This window comes from Thalassophryne amazonica, chromosome 9, assembly GCF_902500255.1.
Source record: "Thalassophryne amazonica chromosome 9, fThaAma1.1, whole genome shotgun sequence".
NCBI classification, from domain to species: Eukaryota; Metazoa; Chordata; class Actinopteri; order Batrachoidiformes; family Batrachoididae; genus Thalassophryne; species Thalassophryne amazonica.
In genome coordinates this window covers 83,364,938-83,383,569 of record NC_047111.1, presented here as the reverse complement: position 1 = coordinate 83,383,569, position 18,632 = coordinate 83,364,938, and the positions used below count along the sequence as shown (strand labels likewise).

Here is an 18,632-nt window from a genome sequence, read left to right as displayed (position 1 = left end):
AACATTTTACAGACTTTTTGATTCTCACAGAAATACGGGACAAACTGCGTCCCGTTTCAGGTCAATACGGAACGCACACTTTTATTTCCAAATAAGGGACGATTCCGTTTTTCAAGGGACGGTTGGCAACCCTAGTTTAGCGTAGCCTATTAGCAATATCCTACACTATCCTTATGTTATTTGGTTTAAAGTTAATTCTTCCACAAAGGTTTGTATTATTTGTGTGATGTTGGCAGACAGGGTGGCTCTGTTAGAGAACCATGTCCATAAGTTAGAGCAGCTAATGTCAATGGAATTAGATATTACAGGGCATCCGGATGAATTCAATGTTGGGGCAGCTAGCACACCCGATAGCACTATCTTAGCTTCGGCAGCAGATGATCGTACTGTGGTCTGGCAGAAGAATGCACGCAGAGCCCAGCATCTGGTTATGTTGCCATCAGCCTGCAGTCCCCAACTGCAAACTGTTTTTTGCCCTTTTGCCCTTCTGTATTACGGGCATCCTCCACCCATGTTAAGAGGCCAAAATGGCGTACATTAAGGGTAGGGGATTCTATTAGTCACAAATAATAATAATGACTTGGATTTATAGAGCGCTTTTCAAGACACCCAAAGCGCTGTACAAGCTATGTAGCCACAGCTGCCCTGGGGCAAACTGACAGAAGTGTGGCTCCCGTTCTGCGCCTATGGCCCCTCCGACCACCACCTCATTCATACACAGGCAAGGTGGTTTAAGTGTCTTGCCAAAGGACACAATAGCAATATGCAGATTTTGACTGGCAGGGAGCCAGATTCAAACCGCCGAACCTTCGGTCATAAGGCAGTTCTCTCTACCAACTGAGCTATTACCAACCGCACCAAAGTTAGGTTAAAACTGCCAGCGAATGTTAGATGCTTACCTGGGTCAGAGCATCCAACATAATGTCTTAAAGGGTGCTGGCAGGCCTACTCTTAATGTGGGTGTGGAATACAGTAGTTTATTGGAGAAATTAATAAAGGACAAGCTTCATAGATCCTTCGAGTCACACGTCTGATCCTCCAAGAGCCTTCCAGGGCTGTGATATGTGAGATCTATGAGGAACTATGGATATCTGGAGCATACTGATGACATCTGGAAGCCTCTTTTGGATGAAGTGTGTAGAATCTTCTATGATATCTGGCATTGATCACTGACTTGCCAGATTAGCCCATTTCCTGAGACGCTGTTCTTCACCATTTGGATGTCTTTCTAGCCATCCGTCATTGCAACCAATGGACTCTATATGAGCATGTTTGCTTAGCTACAATATTTCTGCCTTTGCATGTTTAACAATTCTTTGTTGTGTGTGTGTGTGTGTGTTTTTTTTTATTGTTAGTATGGCTAAAGCAGATGGTCACCTTACTGAGTCTGGTCTGCATGAGGTTTCTTTGCGTAATCAAAAAACAACCAAGAGAGTTTTTCCTTACTACTGTCTCCAATATGCTTCCTCAGAAGGTGAGTAAGATTAGACTTGACTCATGTGAAGCATCTGGGAGTGACTTACGAGGTCTGTCAATAAAAGAACGGTCCATTTTATTTTTTTTCAAAAACTATATGGATTCCTTTCATATGTTTTTACGTCAGACATGCTTGAACCCTCGTGCGCATGCGTGAGTTTTTCCACGCCTGTCGGTGACGACATTCGCCTGTGAGCACTCCTTGTGGGAGGAGTCGTCCAGCCCCTTGTCGGAATTCCTTTGTCTGAGAAGTTGCTGGAGACTGGCGCTTTGTTTGATCAAAATTTTTTCTAAACCTGTGAGGCACATCGAAGTGGACACAGTTCGAAAAATTAAGCTGGTTTTCGGTGAAAATTTTAACAGCTGATGAGAGATTTTGAGGTGATACTGTCGCTTTAAGGACTTCCCACGGTGCAAGACGTCGCGCAGCGCTCTCAGGCGCCGTCGTCAGCCTGTTTCAAACTGAAAAACTACACATTTCAGGCTCTATTGATCCAGGACGTCGTGAGAGAACAGAAGTTTCAGAAGAAGTCGGTTTCAGCATTTTATCCGGATATTCCACTGTTAAAGGAGATTTTTTTAATGAAAGACGTGCGGGCGGATTGCAGCGTCGGCTCGCAGCCGCCGCGACGCTCCGCCACAGGAAAAACACCTCTGTTGGAAGCCTTAAGGACAAGTTGGAACATGTCCAGCTGTTAAACAATTTCTCATATACTCACTCCACTGAAAGCCATCAAAAGCCGCCTGGATTTTACAAATGGTTATCAACACGGAGATGTATTTCCTGTGCTGCCGCACCGCGCGGGCTGCGTCCCGACGCGCGGACTCGTCCGCACGTCTTTCATTAAAAAAAATCTCCTTTAACAGTGGAATATCCGGATAAAATGCTGAAACCGACTTCTTCTGAAACTTCTCTGTTCTCTCACGACGTCCTGGATCAATACAGCCTGAAATGTGGAGGTTTTCAGCTTGAAACAGGCTGACGACGGCGCCTGAGAGCGCTGCGCGACGTCTCGCACTGTGGGAAGTCCTTAAAGAGACAGTATCACCTCAAAATCTCTCATCAGCCGTTAAAATTTTCACCGAAAACCAGCTTAATTTTTCGAACCGTGTCCACTTTGATGTGCCTCACAGGTTTAGAAAACATTTTGATCAAACAAAGCGCCAGTCTCTCAGCAACTTCTCAGACAAAGGAATTCCAACGAGGGGCTGGACGACTCCTCCCACAAGGAGTGCTCACAGGCGAATGACGTCACCGACAAGCGTGGAAAAACTCACGCATGCGCACGAGGGTTCAAGCATGTCTGACGTAAAAACATATGAATGAAATCCATATAGTTTTTGAAAAAAATAAAAAGGACCTATACTTTATTGACAGACCTCGTATGTTATGATTTGGCATTGTATAAATGGATTGAATTGAACTGAATCAATCTGGCAACAAAGATTGTATGACATTCATGCAGTTTAAAGGTCATTGGCTGTCTTTGTGAGAACGTCAATCACCCACAAGCCTGTGATATACCAGAAAAATGCTGAAGTGAAGTTTCCTAACTTGATCCCTTTCATTGTGTGAAAGATTTGGCTTGAACATATGAACATATTTGTGAGAAAAATTCACTTTGAGTATTTAGGGTTATACTTTCATATCTTCCACACCTGCCTTGCTCTGAATCATTATCTTACATGCACTAAAACTTTAAATGTATTTGTTTCCTCTACACTTGCATTTAATCTGCCCCACTTCCACCCCAGCATCCACCTGCCAGTCTGTGGAGAAAGAATTGTTTTGTCACTCCCTGCTATCCTTCAGTGCAAGATTCTAAGTGACAGGGTCAGAGCCTTGATGCAATAATTAACATAAATAATAACATATCCAACACACATCAGCTGAATGCAGGGAACAAATCTTGCAGCCGCTAATTATCAGCATATTGTGCAAAACAAAAAATTAATTTAGACAAAGAAACTGAAGCATCATGCTTGTGTTTGTCTCTGATTACAGGCCAACACACCATCACGCCCATTTTCTTTTAGTCACAAAACTACAGCACAGACATTTGATGAAAATATGGTTTTGTTGAGGTTTACCTCTTGTAGCTTAACAGGGAAAGTTTCAGAACACAATTCAGGGGAGGGGATATGAGAAGAGGAGAAAGAAGCTGAGGAGGGGCAGGGGCTAGCACCTTCCATAGAGACAAGGTCAGGTTCGCTGATATGAAGCAAATCCTGTTTGAAAAGTTCACCTGGGTTCAGACAAAACTGCTTGCATGGGTGTTTTGTTTCACTTTTAAGTCACACATTTCATACTCACCTCTTTCATGTTGCTGTTGGGTGTTGTAAAGTTTTTCCCACCAGTCAAGGTATGGTACTTTTTCTCCAGTGCAAACAATCTGTCCTGCTCCTATGAGGTGGGCAGAGCACAGACATCAGCTCACACACGTGCTTTAGTCTTTAGACATAGCTACAGCCATGTAGTTAAGGAGTTTACTGTGTCCCCGTCTGTTGTGTGTTCTCAGATTGTTAGCAAGATTAAAGAGGTCCAATTATACACAGACTGCGTATTAAGTGGACAAACGTTCTGTGACATCACCCATAGGTTTTCAGAAGAGCGGGTTTCAAACTCAAATGGTGGCTTTGGATGCCACAATCTTGACAGTGTCTGACTTTGTCTAACTCCCATCCAACCTATAAATGGAAAAGTGCTATATAAATGCAATCCATTTCGTTCCATCTCTTTACCCATTTATGGATTGGCCTGGTGTCAGGCTCTGCCAAGATGGCATCATCTTGATGCTAGATTCACTTTACTTCACCAGGGAGGTGGTGGTGTAAAGGTTTGCACTTTGGACTGGGACGCTGGCACTCCGGGTGGACTTCCCAATTGCAGCCAAGCTCCCAACTGCTATTTTGAACAGGTATGCTGGGGAGGAGGAGAGGCATGTGCTGTGGGCCCTTCTAGATACAGTATAAGCTGCTAATAAGTGGCTATCCATGTTACATAAGAACCTCTTCACTTAAACTTCAAACCCACTTTTCAGAAAACCCATGGGTGACTTCACGAAGGGTTTGTTCTGCATGATGACATTGCCTCACAGATTAGAAAAAGACTTCCATTATATATGTCACGAAAGTCTAAAACGAGATGTTTTAGAACTACATTTTGTTTATCGCAGGGATGTTTCTACATGCACAGACAAAAAATTGTGGGACTTTGAGAATATTTAACATGAAACCCCAACCATATATTACTGTAACAAGAAGATAAAAACATACTTTGCAAAATGTGATAGCTAATAGTCTAATGTTTATGAACTGAGTAAAAATGTTTGAACTCTTGTGAACTATCGGCCAATACATATAGACAAAAATGTATTTATTTTAATTTGAAGATAGGGTAATATGAAGATGATACTTGTTAAAAAGATTGGTGTTTGCATGGAATAAATACCATTAGACTCTGGTATGAATTTTGATAAAGAGGGGAAGGCTAGGAAATATTAAGACTTAAAAAAAAACACTGCAACATAATGCATTTTGAGCCAGACAGAGGTATACCCTCTCTCTCCTTTGGCCTGGTATGTATTTAAGAGGCGAACCTTGTGTAACAGCTGCAGAGTCAGTGCCTTGTCTTTCTCCATCCTCTCACATTCTCGAGCTGACTGTAACTCCAACTGCTTCACTTGAGCATCCAGAGCTGCCATCTTCTCCTGAGGAAGAACAGGCCCAGTTAGCTGATGTCAAGCTGTAGACACATACTGTAGACATACATGCATGTTGTTTGCTTTCTGCTACATGCTACGTGACTCCCACCTTCCTCTTGGCCACGCTGCAGTGATAGTCTGCCCTCTCTTGGAGCAGCTGTGAACTCTTAGTCTCCTTCTTCTCCTCCAGGCTGCTCTCCTCCTCCAGCTGACAGAATTCCAGCTCTTCAAACTGCTTGGTCCCAGAATCCAAAGCCTCAGCTTTCTGTGCACACGCACACATAAGGTATTGACACTATTTAGAGGGGAACCAGAATTAAATAACTAACTTCTTTTAGTGTAGCAGACAACAGAATATTTCAGGGGAAATGGTGGTACAAGGGTCAAATTTGGCAAAAGTACTCCTTAAATATTACTCTTGTGAAAATGTCTCCAGGCCACTCAAATTTTCCAAACTAGCAACCATTTTCCAAGATGGCTGCCATGCTGGGTATAGAAGTTGTTTTGGCGATAAATACACACAGACGTGGCTAAAATTTTGATGCTAGCATCAAATCATACTTTTTTAACCATGTCTTATCCAAATTTGTAACAACACAAGCCATTCCTCAGCTCTAGCAACTTTATCTCAGCATGCCAAGCGTGCTGCCTACCAACATGTAAGCCTGGGTTTGATTCCCAGTCTTTCTTCCGGACTGTGTCTTTGGAAAAGACACCAGTTCACCAAGTTGTAAATGGGTACCAGCCTGACCTGGGGGAGTAACCTGTGATGGACTGGCATCCCCTTCACGGGGAGTTGTAGACTCTGATCTACCTCAGGGTTCTCTCCAGCGCAGTTGACCATAGGGGGCCCCTATGCTGTGATTTGGATCCCCTATGCTGTGATTTAACCAGCATAGAGGGGGCTTTTCTGTTTTGTTTTCTTTTTTTTAAAGGACATATCACACCTTATTTAATGTCCCAGTTAGCAACACAAAGTGCAAAGTACAAAATGCAAGAAATCGTGTTTCAAAGAGTTCTAAATTTCAAAATTTTCTCCGGGGGACCCTCCTACAGTACTCGTGGTTGCAACACTTGTCATATGGCTATGCTCTGCTAAGTTCCCCCCTATGCTGTGAAAAAATCCTGGTGAGGACCCTGTACCTTTTATGCCATGGATCATCCCTGGAGCACACAGATGCACCTCATGATCTGTGGGGCTTACATCTTCATTGTCAATGTACTTTTCAACACCAAGATCAACCAGATTGATCCACATAGTGGTTTTCTATGCAATTCAATATGCCATAATGGCAACCATTTTTCATCTTTATCTTCAAAAAATGCGAGTAGCTGATAAGCTTTCTCCAAAGAGTAATGTCTAAAGAATAATTTTATCACATTTGGAGCTTGTACCACCATTTGAAAGATTATCTGAGTTACCAGCTGCACTAATTCAGTGTGCATACAGGAATATTTCACACAGTCAAATGTAAATGGTCAAAATGCAAAAGGCATGCAAATTTTAGAGCAAAGCTGTTAATGACTATTAATTATAGTGATTGCAAATGACAGTTTGAAACATGCAGGGAGCAGCAGAAACAAAGCAGCTGCACAATAAACATAATAAACCACACACATTTAGATAAGGAAAGGCAACAGCAGAAGAGAGGAAATGCTCATTGTGCATGTTTATGAGTCGCTCTGAGTATTTCAGAGTCAGTGCTGCGTCTGTTGCTTTGCAGATCTTACAGTACCGTAGCATACAGTATGTTATAACTCACTATTGCCAGCCAGTGGGCTGCGTGAGAACACTGACCCTGCTGAGCTGCTCCTGCAAATGTTCTCTTAGAGACAACGGGCACTTATCAAACTGCCTCTTCAGCTCATTGTACTCATTCCTCTGCTTTTCCAGGACCTTCCGCTCAGCCGACACATTTGCCCTCCCCTAAAAACACACAGAAACACACCACATACACAGCAGCACACATACAGCACATACAATTGGCCCACACACAGACACACGCCCGCAATCACACATACACACCACCCCACGGAGAAAAAAAAATGTGTATATATCACAGACAACTCAAAACCATGCAGCGAAGCTTTACATCTAACAGATGTCAGCAGTAAGAGGAATGAAGCCGAGGTTAGACCAGCGGGAGTGTTACGGGTTACAACGCTTCACACATTTGTTCACATCAAAATGGGCGGGAATTAAAAAACAAAATACATAAATATGCAGGTTTTAGTGTTGTAACATTAAGATAAATGCCTAATATGCATAAGCAAGTTTTCAGCTGTTATTTTGTCTTTTTAAACAAAAGAACTGCTGAACACTGTAGAGAGGGAAAGAAACAACAGTGTCATAGGGGTCATATTGTGTAAAACTTTATATCTGGTTGGACGTTTGTGTTAAACTTTCCCAAAGTCTCACAGTTCTCTGAAACAGGTTGTCTTACTCCACTGTGACATATGTCACTTTACATTCATGTGGAGTCCTAGTTCCTTTGAGTCTCAGTGACGTAAGACGATGGCTGGAAGTATGTGGTATTAGGTATTTTCTTAGAATCATTTGGTACCACTGAAATGACTTTGTGTCAAACAAATGGTTACTTAGGGAGACTCAGATGATGAGTGTCAATTGCATTGTGAGGGTGCGTCAGTTATGATATTTTGATTGTGTAGTGCATTTCTTCATACAGGATCCATCCACCATGCAGGTGCCTTGTGCTGAGGACCCCAGCAGCTGGAGAAAGCCAAGTGGACGCCCACATTTCATCTGGCTACAGCAGATAGATGTTTACTTTCTAGATGTAAGGATGGACCGGTTGTCTGCCTAGGTGGTTGCCATCCAGGACCCAAGTCAGCTTTGTAGTGTGGTGGATGCAGGCAATACCACATGCTCCCAGACCTCATGACCATAACGTATGTGGTAAAAAGGCAGAAAGATGCCCCTTGTAAATACCAACTCTATACCGAACGATCGATCTGTTGCGCACGTGAGTGCAATTACATGCATGAAACATTTGACAGCCAACCGGAACAACTGAATGTTTTATGTTGATGCATTTTACTGCAAGAATCTGTTCTGTGAAGGAATATTAATTAAGACATTTTCATACTAGTTATTCCCAAATCCAATACCATGTGTCTGCACTTGCGCAGACCTGTGCACATGCATGGAACAGACCTGGCAGGTGGCATGGATCTTGTACTAACACCGCTTTTCAAAAGGTGGATGGGATGTGGCAAACATAAGCACATTTCCATTTCAAGCAACAGGCACAGATCCTTTCTGAGAGACCTTAAATCATTTTCTTTGGTTTGTAATGTTGCACCACCTTAACGTCTACAAAGTATTTTTAGCTGCAAACTTTAATCTTATTAAGAAGCCAGTTGACCTGCATTAGCTTGAAGAAAATGTGAATAATATGACTCCTTTAGGTAAGTCCATGGGTTTTGAAAAAAAGCTTATTGAAAAGGAGGTGTCTAACCTGAAACAGAAACCATTGCATATTTGGGTGGATCAACAAAAACAGTCAAATCCTGCAAAATGAACATTGCAGAAAGGGGAGGACTGGGTCTTGGTGCAGGTATACACTCAAATGAGTGTCCAAGAAATTGCTACATGTTCCATTCCAAACTGTGTCAGATAAAATACAACCTCCAATCATACGGTAAATGCTAATTTAAAAAAAGTAGTGATCCTTGCATTTGCTTCAACTTATAGTTCATCGCAGACCGTATGAACCAAAGGTATTTAATCTTTTGTGTGGGTAACTTCATTTCACTGGTTAATATACATCCATTTAAGGCCTGCAACACATTCTGAAAAAGTTGGGATGGGGATAATTTATTCTAAATATATGTATTAAATCATCACTTTTACAGCTAGTTTTCTTGAGACAAGTCAGCAGATGGATACATGAACATTTCCAAGTCACTGAATATGTCCTGAATGTCATTTACATCAGTCAATATAGAATATGAACATGGAAAATCTGTGTCAAGTAAGCAGTACTCAAAAACTGAGTGACAAAACTACAAGGAAACAAATCTGAAGGAGATGTAAGCTTATGTGGTTGTGATTGGATCAACCGTGCGTAGTGCAACTTTTGTTTGTTACATCACCAATTAAATATCTTCACAATGAAGTGGTATAGAGGAGGATTTTCTTAAAAACAATCCCCACTTGACAAATTTACCATACAATACCATACTGTTTGTATTTCATACTGACTGATGTAAATGACGTCCAATACATATTCAGTTACTTGGAAATGTTCATGTATCCATCCCCTGACTTGTCTCAAGAAAACTGGCTGTAAAAGTGAAGATTTAATTATTATATTTAGAATAAATTGATGTTTGCACAGAACACATGATGAAATGTCCTGGGTTCCTACTGTCTCCAACGAAATAGACGTCAAAGAAAATGTAAGGATCATAGCATTTTTTTTTTTAGTTTGTGGGCCTTATTTGTTTGTTTGCAGTTTTCATATCATCCCAACTTTTTCTGATTCGGGGTTGTATTAAAAACATTCGGGAATCTGTCTGGTTTTGTTTAGACTGACAGATGGATATTTGTACATTGTCCTGTTGTTTGAGCCTCAGTGCCCACCTTGTCCTTCTCTTTCTGGGTGGCCTTGTCCAGCTGGCTCAGTATGAGTTGGAGCTGACAGATGATTTGGTTTTCAGCCTCCATCTGCTCCTGCTCCACCTGCCGCTCCGCCTGCAGCAGTGCTTGCTCCATTTCCACCTACAGACAGATATGCACTCAGAGTCGGTCATGTGTGATAGCTTTACTGTGCAGTCTTTGCTGTGGTGTCTGTGCGTGTGCTGACCTCCTGTTTGGTCTCTCGTAGCTGCTGCTCCATTTCACCGACTCTTTGAGTCAGGTCATCCACCCTGGATAAGATCCTGTTCCTCTCCTCCTCCAGGTACATGTGGTTGTGGCTGTTTAACAGCTCTTCACACTGGGGTCAGATTAAAACAAAATCCTCCTTGTAACCATGTTTGTTACAGAATAACAGATTTATATCACGTTCTATCTGAATGGTTGTGTTGCTACGTGTTTTTAGTGTGAGGCCATCTCACCTCCTGATGTGTGCTCTCTGTGCTGCTTGACTCCTCTCTCTGGGCTTCCTCATCAGTTTCTCCCACCCTGTGGGCTCTGTCTACTCCCTGAAGGCTTGTGTCCCCACTTGGGTCTGGGTAGCTTGCTCTAGCGCCCCCCATAGGCCCACTCTTCAGCACCTGGTCCGGCTCCATGGGGCCGTCGTCGTGGTTAAACTCTGCACACATGTTCAGGATGGACTCCAGTCTCTGTCGCTCCTATAGAAACATGAGTAGACGTGAGTGTGGATCATATTTCAGATTAGTTTTGAGTGTCCTTGTGTGACATTGTCCCATTTAAGCAGCTACCCCCCCCCCCCCCCCCCCCCCGGGCCAATCCTGGCATTGGACCAGTGTAATGTGATACAGAGGGCTGGAGCTCATCTAGTTTGTCCCTCAGGAGGGGTCTCATAGTAAAACCTGTTAGAGCTGTTTATGAAAACGGAGTCTGACCGTGTTTAATCTGCCAGAGAATTTCTTACATTATACAACCGCCTTTGTTCCCAAAGCAAACCTAACCAAATACACATTACTTGCATTTCACTAAATCAATACACTTAGTAGTTGTGCTTTCCTGTCTGTTGTCAAGAATCACTATAAAACTGAGATTATTGCCTTATTCTTTATCTGTAAATCTGATTGGATAAAAGCATCTGCCAAACACATAAATGTACCAACTAAATTCTAAATATAAATACAGAGTGAATATGAAATATGGTCCCTTATTGCTGCCATACTCACGATCCAATAAACACCAGACACTTTTAGCTGGTATTTAAAACTTCTTTCCAACAAAAATAACTACACTATATTTATCTTTAATTCAGTTAATTTTTCCAAGATGCTACACATTTGTTAAACCTTACCCACCCCATGATGAAGCACACTGGCAACAGTGGTAAGAAAAAAACTCCCTCAGATGTTTGTTTTTTTATCATCATTATTACAACCCCTGGCAAAAATTATGGAATCACCGGCCTTGGAGGATGTTCATTCAGTTGTTTAATTGTGTAGAAAAAAAGCAGATCACAGACATGACACAAAACTAAAGTAATTTCAAATGGCAACTTTCTGGCTTTAAGAAACACTATAAGAAATCAGGAAAAATAATTGTGGCAGTCAGTAACAGTTACTTTTTTAGACCAAGCAGAGGGAAAAAAATATGGAATCACTCAATTCTGAGGAAAAAATATGGAATCATGAAAAACAAGAATGCTCCAACACATCACTAGTATTTTGTTGCACCACCTCTTGGTTTTATAACAGCTTGCAGTCTCTGAGGCATGGACTTAATGAGTGACAAACAGTACTCTTCATCAATCTGGCTCCAACTTTCTCTGATTGTTGTTGCCAGATCAGCTTTGCAGGTTGGAGCCTTGTCATGGACAATTTTCTTGAACTTCCACCAAAGATTTTCAGTTGGATTAAGATCCGGACTATTTGCAGGCCATGATATTGACCCTATGTATCTTTTTGCAAGGAATGTTTTCACAGTTTTTGCTCTATGGCAAGATGCATTATCATCTTGAAAAATTATTTCATCATCCCCAAACATCCTTTCAATTGATGGGATAAGAAAAGTATCCAAAATATCAATGTAAACTTGTGCATTTATTGATGATGTAATGACAGCCATCTCCCCAGTGCCTTTACCTGACATGCAGCCCCATATCATCAATGACTGTGGAAATTTACATGTTCTCTTCAGGCAGTCATCTTTATAAATCTCATTGGAACGGCACCAAACAAAAGTTCCAGCATCATCACCTTGCCCAATGCAGATTCGAGATTCATCACTGAATATGACTTTCATCCAGTCATCCACAGTCTACGATTGCTTTTCCTTAGCCCATTGTAACCTTGTTTTTTTCTGTTTAGGTGTTAATGATGGCTTTTGTTTAGCTTTTCTGTATGTAAATCCCATTTCCTTTAGGCGGTTTCTTACAGTTCGGTCACAGACGTTGACTCCAGCTTCCTCCCATTCGTTCCTCATTTGTTTTGTTGTACATTTTCGATTTTTGAGACATATTGCTTTAAGTTTTCTGTCTTGATGCTTTGATGTCTTCCTTGGTCTGCCAGTATGTTTGCCTTTAACAACCTTCCCATGTTGTTTGTATTTGGTCCAGAGTTTAGACACAGCTGACTGTGAACAACCAACATCTTTTACAACATTGCATGATGATTTACCCTCCTTTAAGAGTTTGATAATCCTCTCCTTTGTTTCAATTGACATCTCTCATGTTGGAGCCATGATTCATGTCAGTCCACTTGGTGCAACAGCTCTCCAAGGTGTGATCACTCCTTTTTAGATGCAGACTAACGAGCAGTTCTGATTTGATGCAGGTGTTGAGGTTTGGGGATGATACAGGGTGATTCCATAATTTATTCCTCAGAATTGAGTGAGTCCATATTTTTTCCCTCTGCTTGGTCTAAAAAAGTAACCGTTACTGACTGCCACAATTTTTTTCCTGATTTCTTATAGTGTTTCTTAAAGCCAGAAAGCTGCCATTTGAAATGACTTTAGTTTTGTGTCATGTGTGTGATCTGCTTTTTTTCTACAAAATTAAACAACTGAATGAACATCCTCCTAGGCAGGTAATTCCATAAGTTTTGCCAGGGGTTGTATTATTATTAATAGGAGGTGACCTCAAGCAGACGAGACTCAGGGGGTGACCATCTGCTTTAGCCATACAAAAAGTAAAGAAAAGTAGGAATACACAAACAAAACAAAAGCACAACAGGGAATTTCAAACATACAGACATAAATTTACAACCTGGACTTTATCTGTAAACTTAACAGCTCAATTATTTATTGTAGCCTTCAGAGATGGAATGAAGTCACCATCAAGTCACTCTCAAGTCATGAATCAGCAAGTCCCAAGTCAAGTCTCAAGTCATACTGACCACCAGTTGCTTGCAAGCTGACTTGAGACTTGAATTGGGACTTGCAGATTCATGACTTGACAGTGATTTTGTCCCACCTCTGGTAGCCTTAAATGATTTTCACTGGAGGTTTTGGTTTGTTTGTTTGTTTGTTTGTTTGTTTGTTTGTTTGTTTGTTTGTTTGTTTTGGAAGACTTTTTGCAAACACATGTATGAATCCTTGAAACTATAGATCTTCTAGCTAAAACATGTACTGTAACACTACAATATGCCATACAGTCCTGTGCAAACATTCATTCCTTCATTCATTCATTCATTCAATTTCTGCCGCATATCCAGGTCCAGGTCACTTTGGCAGCAGACCAAACAGTACACACTTCCTTATCCTGAGCCAAGTCCTCAAACTCTTCCTGGGGTATCCCAAGGCGTTGCCAAGCCACTTCCCTCGGGAGGTGACCAGGTGGCATTCTCAGCAGATGTCCAAACCACCTCAGCTGTGGCTCCCTTCAATGGGAAGAAGCAGTAGTTCTACTCCGAGTCCATCCAAGAGTGCAAACATTACTCATATGTTATTTGCTTAAAACTATTAACCATAATGAAAAGCTACTAAATATGGATGGACGGATGGGTTAAACTCCAAGATATGTACCCACAACAATCAAAGTCATCCTGCAAAAATGCACACCATCTCTAATTGTTGTTACCAAACCCGTTTTAGTTCCTGAAATAGTCCACGGACAGGAATGCCCCCCTTTCCCCCATACTCTCTTTGGCCCCTTCAGCTGTTCGTCACAGGCTGAGTTTGGAGCTGAGGAATGATGGGGTTGATGATGGTGTAGATTGAAGATTGATAACAAGTATGCAATCTGTGATCTAACATGAGTATAAATAAGAAACAGCCTTGAGTCCAGAAGAGGCAGCTTTGACAGTACACGCCACTTGTCCTGTGGGTAAATATAGGGTTTGCGTAATATTCAGCCCCACCCTCTACTCTGGACCTTAAGGGTTCTTTAAAAAATATTCCCCCTAATCACTCAGACCACCTGTGGTAACAAAGCCATAGTTTGCCAGGATTAGCTAGTGGCTATATGCCAGGAGATTTATTTCAATCTATTTTCATTTATATAGCGCCAGATCACAACTAAGTTGCCTCAAGGCGCTTCACACACCTAAAGTCTAACCTTACCAACCCCCAGAGCAAGCACACAGGCGACAGTGGTAAGGAAAACTCCCTCTGATGGTTTGATGAAGAAACCTCAAGCAGAGCAGATTCAAAGGGGTGACCCTCTGCTTGGGCCATGCTACCACCACAATTTACAAATTTTTAGAATTTAGAAACTTATCTCAAGGCAGACATGACATTGGACATTCTAGAAGCACACATTTGCAAGTTAAACTCCCAGAACCACTAAATAAAACAGAAAACACCACCCATACAATGAATACATTCTTAAAAAAAAAGGGTCTTGCAGAGCTCAAATCAGCAACATGTGTTCTTCACTCCAAACATTATGTTGCTTTCACATCAGTGTTAATTCCCAAACCGTGAAATGCAAAACGGGAATACTGAAAAAATATTTCCTGAAACAGAAACACAGGTCTCACAAAATGTAAGTTGCAAAACGTGAATTTCTTCACGATTTGGTGTATGTGCCTAGCTGAGGAGTCCAATGGTGCGACACGCCTATCGGTGGTATTATGACTGTGCGCCTTTCACTTTCATTGCACCACGGGGCTTCGCGCCACCCCTGACTCGCTCGTGCATTACCTTGACACTTGGCACGAATTTGATGCCCACACTGGCACGTAATCTGGCTTGCCAATGAGTAAAACCGTTGATAACTGTGCGTAAACTGTGAGCGGCTGCGTGCCAGTGCACAAAGAAAATTTTGAAGTGTTCAGAATTTCTCGCACGCATTAATTTTGTGAACTACTCAAAAACATTGTGTAACCTATTTGAAAACACTGCATGTCCCTACATGTCAATGCGTGTTATTGCGCGCAGCACATCTGAACTTGAAATTGAGATTATAATGAGATGTTACCTCTATAATAAACATAACATACAGATACATTATCTAGTTCATAAGAATAAATGAAAATGCACCTGTTGTATCAATCCATTAAAATATATATATTATAAATAATTACCTTTGAGACAAGTGTGACAAATGTGTTCTCCACCACAGAATGGCACAAACGCCAGCAGTAAGTAGCTCCACGGAAGGTTTCTGTTTATGTGTACCACCCCACTCAAACTCCCCACCTGCCACTGTCCCCAGAGCAGGTCACACCCAGGGGGCCAGGCGCTTGACACCAGAAGCGAGTGCCCACTCGGGGTTTGCCTCACCGGGTGTAGTGACCCCCCCCCCCCCCCCCCCCCCCCCCCCCCCGCAATAAAAAAAATTCTAAATTTGCAGAGATAGAATTTGCGATTTCCTGAAGTAATTGATCCATAAACTACTTAAACTGAAAGAAAATATATATCATGTATGATATTCACGTTTTGTTACTTGCATTTTGCGAGACCCGCGTTCACGTTTTGTGGGATATTTATTCATGGTTTGCAGCTAAATTATTAATGGTTCGCAGATATTCATAGTTTGCATAAATGTTCATTAATGGTTTGCGGATAATTCATGATTTGCAGCAGATTCACGTTTTGGGGGTGAACCTCAGCATCTGTCATTACATTAAATATTTTTGTACTGAAATTATTTTGGCGAGGTTTATTTTCAGTCAATTTTAAATCTATAGTTCAGGTTTTGTTTACTTACCAGTTTCTCCATCTCTTGCTCACGCAGCCTTTCCTCTCTCTGCCAACGGTGGTATTCTAGCAAATCATCTTCATTGTCACTGATCTCAGAGATGCTGTTCTTGCGTTCGCGCGTGCAGGGCTTCATATAACTTGGTTCCCCACTGAAGGCTCCTGTAATGGCCATGCAGGAAGGCTTCCTTTGGCTGTGAGGGCTTCCAAGAGGAGATGAAGCAGATAAAGAACTCACACCTGAGAACAAAGAACTTCCTACACTGGATTTCAGCTGCTTGTTTTTGGGATCAATCTCCAGCCCATATGTTTGTGATGGACTTGGGGTAAACAATGGCCTCCCTGGTTCTCCTTTTGAGAGAGCTGTGAACTTGTGGTGTCTCTGGGGGCTCCTTGGGACAGGTTTAGCAGCAAAACCCTGTGAGGCAAGAGTGCAAGCTGAGCCCTGCAACCCAGGCATTGCACTGCAGGCCATGGAAGAGCTAATGGGGAGAAAACTGGTGGAACCAGGAGGCTCTGGAGTACTGAGCCTCTGCAGAGGGATATGTGCATGAGATTGGTTCTGATGATGTTCTCGCTGAGGACTGGGGAATCTCCTCTGTAAGGAAGAACCTCTTTGTCGAGGGCTAGAGGGAGCTGTTGAGGAAAATTTAACGGTGGCTGGTCCATGACTTAGGCTGATGCTGTCTATGCCATGCCCAGACCCTCTGTTAGGTGGTGAGGGACTTGGTATAGCTTCTGATGTTACATTCCTAAGAGCTTTAGGACTTTCCTGGGCTCTCTGTCCACCATTAACAACACTTAAAAACACAGGAAATGAGGTCCGTGGATGAGGTACAGGACCATGATTGGCATGACAGGATCGGGAAGGTACTGGAGGAGTTTTGTTGCCAAAATTCTGGACTGGAGAGTGGCTGCCATATGCAGTTGGTTGATTAGAGGAAAAAATAGAAATGTTGTCATAGATGGAGCCCTCTGTCATGGCTACTGGGTTGTTTGGAGGCGTGTTTCCATTGAACATGTTTGGAAAAGAAGAATGATGATCAGTCTGCTGCGCCATTTTTTCATGTGAGTCTTTTAGCACCAGAGAGTCCTGAAGGTTCTTAGCTACGCTGTTGATCCTGGTGCTGTTGTCACTTGAAAAAGACTTGTGGTTCCCCTTCAGGACACTGTGGGAGTCTGTAGGGGGGAGACGGGAACATTTGTGCCTGAGCATTCTTGTTGGACAACTAAAGCACAGTTCAGAGGACAGTTGCAAAAACACACCTGGACAAACACGATGAGACAAAACTGCCTTTTGTCATCTTGGTCTTTTTTACAGTCATGACACCTCACGTCAGTGTGGTAAGGAGACACACTAAATCTATATGGCTGGACATGTTGCACACAGACTCATGCATTGTGTCTTAGACAGAGATAAATGTCTCTGAGACTATTTATTCCAGATTGAATCAAACCCAATGGTCAGGATGATTTGTTCCTCAGTTGTGTTGTAATCCTACTGGGATCTGGAGCTGCTAAATATAAAAGCTGCAGCCCTTTACCTCATTCAGTTTAGATGAAATCAAAGCCTGCTCAGGAAAGAGTGGGCTATACCCACAGGACAGGGTGTGGTGACTCATATACTGTACTGTACTGTAGTGTACTGTTCACTTTACTGACAGCCAAACCAGTAAGGTCAAAGAAGAATGGACTCCAGATATCATCGACAGCATCAAGCAACAGTCACAAAAGGCAATGGGCCAGAATAACACAATGCACCTATTAGAGAAAACCCATTTCATCTACAAACCTTTTTTTTTATAATTGGCTTTTAACTGGCTTTTAACTCTCATATCTGTATGGAACAGTAACAGTCTTTCACAATGGGGTCACATGCAAAGGCCACCAATTTACATGAACCAGATAGTAATATAGGCCAAAGATAATGAGTTCAAACATCTTATTTCTGAAACCACAACTGACTGGAGATAAAACCTGGGAAATTTAGTTTATTAGCAAAGTGTGAAGCAGATGGCAGTCTATGATGTCCCTTGGACAGAGCACCAGTTTATCACAGGCTACTTCCCCAGCCAAGGCTGGTACTCTTTTACAGCTGAGTGGACTGAGACCATGCAGATGAAGTGCCACATCAAAGAACACAGACAGGGAGTGTGAAATCAAACCCAGCTCTATGTATTGATAGTGCAACTCCTATCTCACTGAGCTACCTGCTCTGTATATGGACATCAATGTGAGATAAGTATGGAAATGTCGAGAGAGAGCTCAATTTCACAATGATATAAAAAAGGTAGGATGAAAATAACAAACTACTGGCTCCACCCATTTAGCTAGATCCAATCCGAAATGTAATTTTTCTTACACTGCGTACTTCCCACATCTATACTCTGTAAGACTCTTCAGCTTCGCACTTGTTTTTTAACTCGGGGTCTCCACAGCATGTTGATTTGGCACAAGTTTTACACTGAATGCCCTCCTGATGCAACTCCATATTACATGAAGAATGGGCAGGAGTGGGTTTTGAACCAGGAACCTTCTGCACTGTAAATAGAGCCTTCTCTCATCATGTCCCGGTCCTGTGGAATGCTCTCCCTGTGTTATTGAGGCAGTCGGACTCTGTTGAGACTTTTAAGTCGCGATTGAAGACTCATTTGTTTTCTATTTTATATGATTAATATATTGTTTTATTGTTTTACTATGGT

The 18,632-nt window shown here is 42.0% G+C and overlaps 1 protein-coding gene across 6 annotated transcripts in view; it reads right to left on the bottom strand.

Moving 5' to 3' along the window:
• The window catches only part of phldb1a (pleckstrin homology-like domain, family B, member 1a), a 58,098-nt gene that overhangs the window by 23,139 nt on the left and 16,327 nt on the right, over positions 1-18,632 (bottom strand). For 3 of the 6 annotated variants that reach the window (XM_034178586.1, XM_034178589.1, XM_034178585.1), the window contains exons 6-13: positions 15,941-17,109; positions 10,263-10,499; positions 10,010-10,141; positions 9,787-9,924; positions 6,979-7,107; positions 5,290-5,445; positions 5,076-5,186; positions 3,791-3,880 (exon numbers count right to left, since the gene is read on the bottom strand). In XM_034178586.1, the coding sequence (XP_034034477.1) occupies positions 3,791-3,880; positions 5,076-5,186; positions 5,290-5,445; positions 6,979-7,107; positions 9,787-9,924; positions 10,010-10,141; positions 10,263-10,499; positions 15,941-17,109 (2,162 nt within the window). Of the gene's footprint in view, positions 1-3,567; positions 3,706-3,790; positions 3,881-5,075; positions 5,187-5,289; positions 5,446-6,978; positions 7,108-9,786; positions 9,925-10,009; positions 10,142-10,262; positions 10,500-15,940; positions 17,110-18,632 lie in introns of all 6 variants that reach the window. The other 3 variants (XM_034178583.1, XM_034178587.1, XM_034178584.1) reach the window with 2 other exon arrangements.